The sequence below is a fragment of the Takifugu flavidus genome, chromosome 2 (assembly GCF_003711565.1).
Source record: "Takifugu flavidus isolate HTHZ2018 chromosome 2, ASM371156v2, whole genome shotgun sequence".
Lineage (NCBI taxonomy): Eukaryota > Metazoa > Chordata > Actinopteri > Tetraodontiformes > Tetraodontidae > Takifugu > Takifugu flavidus.
The window spans coordinates 11,446,825-11,454,222 of NC_079521.1; the positions used below are offsets into that span (position 1 = coordinate 11,446,825).

The window sequence follows — 7,398 nt, forward strand, 5'->3', positions numbered from 1 at the left end:
ATTTATTTTTTTGAAAATGAAAAAACATGTTTTAACTGTATTAAAGTGAGGACATTTTAGCTTTTTGATGACTGGATTGAGACTTGGTGTTGAGGTTGAGGTCAGACTTAAGGTGAGGCACTTATTTGTGACGGTTTGGGCCAGGAGATGGATAATTTATTATGTCTATTAAGTCCTCCAAAAAATAGCAGTATAGTGTGTGTGTGTGTGTGTGTGTGTGTGTGTGCGTGTGTGTGTGAGAGAGAAAATCAATCCAATAAAGAGGAATTGATTGTATCAAAGATCACAATGAAACTTTTTAAATTGTTATTGTGCTGTTTTTGTTCAGTTTTTTTAGTTTGTGTTTGTAGTGAGAATTTAAAAAACGGGGTTTACTTGTTAAAGAGGACTACCACGTGGTCTCGGTGGTCTTGAACAACTGAACATCAGCCTCGACCTAGTCCCCCTCCTCCTTCTCTCCACTAATTCAGAGGAAACAGCCAATCAGGGGTCTCTGCTCATTGTGCGCCCTGCAGCTCATAAACGTGCACGCAGCAGGAGGAGCAGAGGAGCAGGAAACAGCCACCAGAGAGAGAGGATGGATCCCGTCGGGCGCAAAGGGTTCGTGTGTAGGAGTTTGTTCGGCCCGGTGGATCACGAGCAGCTGCGCAGGGACCTGAAGCTGAGGCTGAAGGAGATCATGGATCAGGACCGCCGCCGCTGGAACTTTGACTTCCAGAGTGAGACGCCGATGTCCGGCAGGTTCCAGTGGGAGCAGGTCCCCACAGCCTGCGCCGCTGCTCTTTACTCCACACCGCTGAGGGAGCTCCGCGCTCCCAGCACTGGAGGGGAAGACCAGCTGACAGAGCGTGAAGCCGATCAGGAGAACTGTCCCAAGATCTCCAACACACGCAAGTGTCCCACAGAAGAAACCCCCGCCCGGAGGAAGAGGACGCGCTCAAAGTCTGCAGCCAAACTCGGAAATTACGCACGAATCACAGGTGGAGAACACAAAAAAATCAACACGTTTCAGGCAGGAAAAGGAAGCTGATGCCCCTCCAGAAAAACAGATAATTAACATGTTTCTTTATTTCTGCAGATTTTTTCGCAAAGAAGAGGAGGACGTCCGACACCAAGGTCCCTCTGCATCATTTCCACACCGGCTCTACTGAACCATCCATGAGCAAAGCAATAAGATGAGATTCTGCATCTCACAACGAACTCTTTATGTCATTTTATGCGAACTGGAACGAGGTCGGCGCACTGCAGCAAACCATTGAATGTATTCTCTAATTTATGTTATTGTTTCTATCTATTTTTGATTAATTTGGACAGTTTTCCGCCACCTGTGTTATTTATATTATTTATTTTAATTTAATTTCTTCTCTGAGGCTTTTTTTAAATGTCTGTGAGTCTGTGATAATAGCTGTATGAGCCACCCATGTAAAAACAAGCACACTGGTTTGTCCCTGGTACTGATTTGCATTCAGAACCAGTTTGCAGATATTTTTATTTTATTAAACATTTTATGAATAAATCCAACCGGACCAAGTCATATTTTCATTTGCATTTTCAGATGCTTCGACAAAGTAATAAATATATTTTAAAATACTGAAAGATTTGTCAGAAAGAGTGAGGGAAAAGATACCCATTTGGCATTTTCTTGGAGTAAAAATACTTTGCTAAATGTGGAAAAAACAATGTAAAAAAAAAACACTGAAAGCTTTGCATACTGGATTTTATGCAGGCTTTATGAGCAAATGATATTCTTGCCTGTGTCTGAGACAGTGAAATGAGTAAACTAATAATAAAGACCCTCCAGAGTTGTAGTAAAATCAATTTGAGTTGCTAGTTTGAAATTTGGCAGAACTCATCCAGTTTTAGAGTAATTGCTTATTCTTGGTGGCTTTATGAGATGTTTCAGCGTACAATTGTGAGGACTGTGCTGTCAGGCCTCAAATTAGAGCCCTTAATATGAGCCGTAGCTGCCAAATTGGCAAGAATCCCCCCAGGAAGTGTGTTTACCCCCACAACGTTGCAGTTCCAATAAGCCATCTGGGTTTGGGGAAGAACAATGTCCCCCAGTCAGTGCGCAGTTCATTTCACCTGCAAACCAGCCCCCTCCCCCGTCCCCAGGTCTCCTCCTGGTTCCCCTCTTTTCATTCATCCTTCTTCATTGTCATAGTATCAATTGTCTTTGACACCAGCTCAGCCCAGTTTACAGAGGCCTGTTTCCACTTTGACCCCCCCCCCCCCACCCCCAACTTTACCTTCTGCATAAACTATATTGGAGCCAAACAATCAAAGGGCTGATGTCCAAAATCATGTCCATGCCTCATCTGTCACCGGCAGAAGGTTTGAAGGTGCAGTTTAATCGCAGGGAAATCAATAAAACTCTCCTGGGGAGGCTGTCGGCCTCGACGCCCAAATGATGCCAGCTACAAGCTGAATAAAGGTTTAACGATGCAGCAGTTATGACAATATAATCTGCACAATTTTTGCACATTTGCTAAACCAGCAAATATTATTTAGCTAATTGGAGGACAGAGACAATGAGTTAAACAGGCAGCTGGAGCTTTTAACTTCACAGATATATTCACACACTGGCCTTCATATAACACTGAGGTCGCTTCTCTTTGATAGAGAATTAACTAGAAGCTCTGCAAATCTAAGAGTTTAAGCCCCGCTGACGTGGTGCCGCCCTCAGGGAGTCAACAACTCTGATGTCTAAGCGCCGCCACACGTTTCAACACTGTAAAACGTGGCTCCTAGGTACCCTGGACCGCAGGTAAGGTCCTCTCAGGGCCACGTCGCTGCGTTTTAGTGACTAAAATTCAGCTTTCTTGCTCCTTGCTGGAGGGAAGCGTCCAGTAAAAGAAGGTTTTGAAGCACATCCTGCTGCATGCTGGAGGTCCTTGACAGTCTTCAGATTCACTCCACAGAGAGTTAAAATGCCTGGACTGTGTTCATGTTGCAGCTCCCTTCCCACTAAACCTAAGCAAAGGGAGCATGTGTGTGTGTGTGTGTGTTGGGGATGGGGGGGGGGGGGGGGGGGATTCTAAACCCCATGTTGCGGTCAGCACAAATGCTGCCCACCCTCAGCACACTTTGGGAGGACAGAGCCCATTGTTGTGGACACCAGAGGCAGATGGTCACTCGGTCGTCATTGTCCACATGTCCTCTTGTGTGAAGGAATGCTCAGACACCCCAGGGACAGCCAGGAGGGAGAAGGTCACCATCTGCTGCCTAAAGGTCAGCTCAGCAAAGAGCCACATGTTCGGCTATTTCTACGGTCAGCCAGGGTGCGACGTCCCCACTATTACCCTCGCAGCCACAGACGCACCTCCGCCCGCAGATGTACGCACAGCCGAGCTCAACTGGGTGACCGGGAAAGAAAAAATATGGAATTTTTAAAATGTAAGATGAGTTTTTTTCCCCCCGCAAATCGCAAACCTTCGGGGAAACTCGAAAATTGATCTCATTTGTTCAAGCCAAATATTCTCCTTAAGGTAGCGTGAATACATTTAATGATCACAGAGATCTTTTATTGCGTCAGAAGATTTCTAAACATGTACAAAAGGCGGACGGGATTCAATCATCTGTAGGTAGTCAGTTTGCTGTTGATTCGAATGTTTTAAGGCAAATCCTTAAGGAAACAAAGAACTTTAGGCAGACAGACAGTCAGATGGACAGACAGACTGACAGTTTCAGGAGAAGGAGGAAGGTGATGAAGACAGCTGGTCGTAGCTCGGCAGGGGATCGGAGCCGGGGACGTAGTTGTGCCTGCGCCGCAGCCCCAGCCCCAGCCTGCCTCCACCCTCAGCCTCAGCGGAGTCCTTCTGCTCCAGAAGCACGGCGAGGGACTCTGAGATGCGGCCGAGGGTCTGGTCCATGTGGGATATCTGGTAGCGATGGGCGAACACAACAGTAAACACTGACTCAGACGTGACCTGTTTACTCCCGCCCTGTCCCTGATCGACCAGGTTGCAGGGTAACAACTAGTAGAAACATAAGGTAATAAATAAATCACACTAGATGATCGCGTCACAAACACTTTTAGGGGACTTTTAAGTTTTAATCTGTGTTGGCCAATGCTGCTGCTGGAGCAGACATAACTGAATGACAAATAAAACTGGCCACTGTTAAACATTCGGTTGTGTCTTCCTATGACGACCACATTGTTACTACCGGTTTAATATTAGGTAATAAGAGAGGCAGCCTGGAGCAATAATAAAAAAAATTACCAAATAATTCACTTCAATATAAAGCAGCAGGGAATATTAGGAATTTCTGTCAGTGTATTTTGCTACAGTTTCCATGGTGTTAACTGTTTGCATTCAGGGTTGAACTGAATACAATACCGCCCCCTTCTGGTCACAGGCAGAATTCACAAGAACTGCCGCACCTGCAGAAATCTTCCCTCTGTGATCCCCAGACAATGTTTTCCCCTAACATTTACGAGGCCAGGGGACCCAACAGCGGATGTTCTGACATGTTCTTATATCCAGGGGAGGTAATTATCTCGGCTGGACACTTCTCTGATCTCATTCTTGCGGTCACTCACCAAAGAGTAGCTGTCAATCATCACATGCCTCTTCATTGAAACGTTGTAGGCAAAACCTTCCCCTTTCAAAAACAACTGAAGCGAGGTTGATTTTTTCAGGCGGGAGTGTGAGTGGGATTTGGAAGAGATTTCAGGATCGTAGTTTGAAAATTCAAGGATAATTGTGTTTGTTTTTGTGCTCAGCAATGTTGCAATCGGGTGAATCTAACCCTGCGTTTGTACAATTATAAAACCCGTCTCGGCAACTGCAAAACATTCTCGCGCAAAGAGACACGGAAGCATTACTGCGAACGAGCCGGACAGGAGTGTTTTCCCCAGCTTTCCCACCTTGTCCTCCATCCTGTTGAGTCTTGATCCAATAGAGTTGTTGCCTCTGTCTTTGGCTCGCTCTGAAGGGGAAGAGCACAGTCAAACAAACACGGACAGCAGAGGATTTGCTGAAGAGTTCCTGGACTACATTCTGCCTGAGCGGTGAAGTGATTAATTACCTGAGCCTGCTTGGAACAAAGTCATCTTCCCTAAGGACTGGTCCAGTCTGAGGGGACAAATACACAGGTCCCCAGTGTCGCTGTCGTTTCCTGCTCATTCACACTCTAAACTGAAGTAAACATTAAAAAGCTCTATTTAGGACCTTTCCTAAAAGCCTTTTAATGTTCTTTACCTTCTCTGTAGTTCCTTAATTCGCACCATAAGGTTGAGGTGGCCCTGGGAGTATTGCTCTATCACATCTCGGACGTCGTACGGTTTACGAGCTTGCTAAAACACAACACAGAGCACATTTTATCCAGGTATAAATGCAGCATGCACACATATCAGCAGATGTGTGGCTCATATGAAGACATCCTCAGAGTGGACCGGATTTGTTTCCCCATAAGTGGATAACGCCTTTCTCTTTGCTGCTAACGAAGTTAGCATTTGGTTGCTGCTGCCAACTCTGCCCCACAACAGGTCGATGAAAATCTACCAGATCTACAATAAACTGGAGTGGTCCACAAACACCGATGCTGTCTACAAGAAGGCCATGAGCAGACTCTACTTTCTCAGGAGACTCAGGTCCTTCAGTGTTTGCAGCAGGATGCTCCACATGTTCTATCATGTCATGGCTAGCACCATCTTCTTTGCTGCAGTGTGCTGGGGTGCAGGCATTAAAGCTAAGGATGCCAACAGACTCAACAAACTCATTAAAAAGGCAGGGTCTGTTGTTGGCTGTAATCTTGCAAACTTGGACGAGGTGGTGAGGGACAGGATGGTGTTGAAATTGTGGACAATCATGGACAGTCCCTCCCACCCCCTCCACAACACAGTGGACAAACTGAGAAGCAGCTTCAGCAACAGACTCCTGCAGCCTCGCTGCTCCAAGGAACGGGACAGGAAGTCATTCCTGCCGTCCGCCATTAAACTCTATAATTCATCCAAACCCACTCAATAACAATAATTGTCTAATGTTTATGTTGTAATTTTATTTCTATTTCATTCTATATTCATGTATATATGCTTATAAAGCTTATAATATGTATATATTATATATATAATCTTATAATATATGCTGTATATATGCTGTATATATGCTTATAACGTTCTAATCTTATTTGTATTTATTTATTCTGTTTCTATACTTTGTAAATACAAAACCTAGTCTACAGTTATATTAATCCACGTTAGGCTGCTACTACAATTCAATTTCCCTACGGGGATGAATAAAGTACATCTTGAATCTTGAATCTAGTAGATGATCACACGCTAACGATGTTTCGTGTCCCCTCAGCATGTAGCCTTTAACACTGAGCATCATATCTTCCCTGACAGGTCAGGACTTACCTGAAAATTCCTCTTGGCCACCAAGTAACGCATTCTCTGGATCACCCGGATGGCTTTTCTGTGGGACTCCGTCAGTCTGAAAAACAGAGGAAAAAAAACATATTTACTGTTAAAATGTGATCGGCTTTTGCGTTTTGCAGATGCGATTTTTTTCTCCCTCCTCCTGGAACTATAAAGGAGAGCCACGGTAAGACCACACGGCTGATTGTTAGAGAAGGCTCTTCGTGACGGATAAATAAATAAATTAAAGGTTCGATGGGAGAGTAAGTCCATTTAGACTCCATTGTTATTTTGCGGGAATTATTGAAGAGCTATTCGCCCGGCTTCATTACCCTGGAAAAGCATTGAATTAGTCTGTGAGCGGAGCGGTGCGCTCTTTGTCAAGTCCGGTTAGGTGAACAAGGTCAGCGTGGTTCGCATAATGGACTTTTCACAGGCTTATTTTCAGATGAAGCTTTCATAACATTTTGTCAAATTGGATCTGTGGGAGCCTATATGGTGAAATGTTAATGTGTTCTCATGCGAATCATTACACAACTCCATTTCCATCACAGGTGGTGGTGCTATAACCAAAATCACATTTTCGAAAAAAGGCGCACAAAATCAAACGCATTTACAGAGACATTTGGCGAGACGAAGCGGTTCCGGCACAAACATCTCCTTCCCCCTTAAATCAAATTTATGCTGTAATGTCATAAAAATCATTACAGATCCGAATGATATTGATCTTCTCCTCATCTAACACTTGGCAATAAAGTGCTTCTCTGTTCAGTTCACATATTGATTCTTGAGTGGGGTGCTTGCGCAACATCCTTAACAAAAAGAAAATCAATTTGTTTTTCACTGACAAGTCCATCATATTCATGCTAATACAGTATAAGCGCCTGAACGTGTCGTGAGATTCATCACTTTATTTTTCTTTTGCTCTTCACAAGTCTGATGCGCTGGAACTGAATCTCACCAGAAACAGGTCTTTCCTGTGGGCTGCACCCACATTCTAAATATATTTCCAGATGCAAAAGTAGGTTTGAGGCATC

The 7,398-nt window shown here is 44.4% G+C and overlaps 2 protein-coding genes across 3 annotated transcripts in view; one reads left to right on the forward strand and one right to left on the reverse strand.

The window, feature by feature from the left end:
* The first annotated feature begins 297 nt into the window (after window positions 1-297).
* cdkn1ca (cyclin dependent kinase inhibitor 1Ca) lies at window positions 298-1,668 on the forward strand. The gene is made up of 2 exons (XM_057016301.1): window positions 298-980; window positions 1,079-1,668. Exons 1-2 carry the CDS (start codon window positions 578-580, stop codon window positions 1,177-1,179), a joined length of 504 nt encoding a protein of 167 aa, XP_056872281.1. The 5' UTR covers window positions 298-577; the 3' UTR covers window positions 1,180-1,668.
* Window positions 1,669-3,498: 1,830 nt separating this feature from the next.
* The window catches only part of kcnq1.1 (potassium voltage-gated channel, KQT-like subfamily, member 1.1), a 29,126-nt gene continuing 25,226 nt past the window's right edge, over window positions 3,499-7,398 (reverse strand). Inside the window, exons 13-17 of one of the 2 annotated variants that reach the window (XM_057016213.1) lie at window positions 6,362-6,437; window positions 5,205-5,299; window positions 5,032-5,078; window positions 4,871-4,932; window positions 3,499-3,881 (exon numbers count right to left, since the gene is read on the reverse strand). In XM_057016213.1, the coding sequence (XP_056872193.1) occupies window positions 3,687-3,881; window positions 4,871-4,932; window positions 5,032-5,078; window positions 5,205-5,299; window positions 6,362-6,437 (475 nt within the window). In that variant the 3' untranslated portion in view covers window positions 3,499-3,686. Of the gene's footprint in view, window positions 3,882-4,870; window positions 4,933-5,031; window positions 5,142-5,204; window positions 5,300-6,361; window positions 6,438-7,398 lie in introns of those variants that run through there. The other variant, XR_008947251.1, reaches the window with a different exon arrangement.

Bases quoted from the DNA above. Each gene is read 5' to 3' on its own strand.
- cdkn1ca (XM_057016301.1), top strand. From the start codon at position 578: ATGGATCCCGTCGGGCGCAAAGGGTTCGTGTGTAGGAGTTTGTTCGGC. The intron at 981-1,078 runs GTGGAGAACACA...TTATTTCTGCAG, and splicing joins AAATTACGCACGAATCACAG to ATTTTTTCGCAAAGAAGAGG.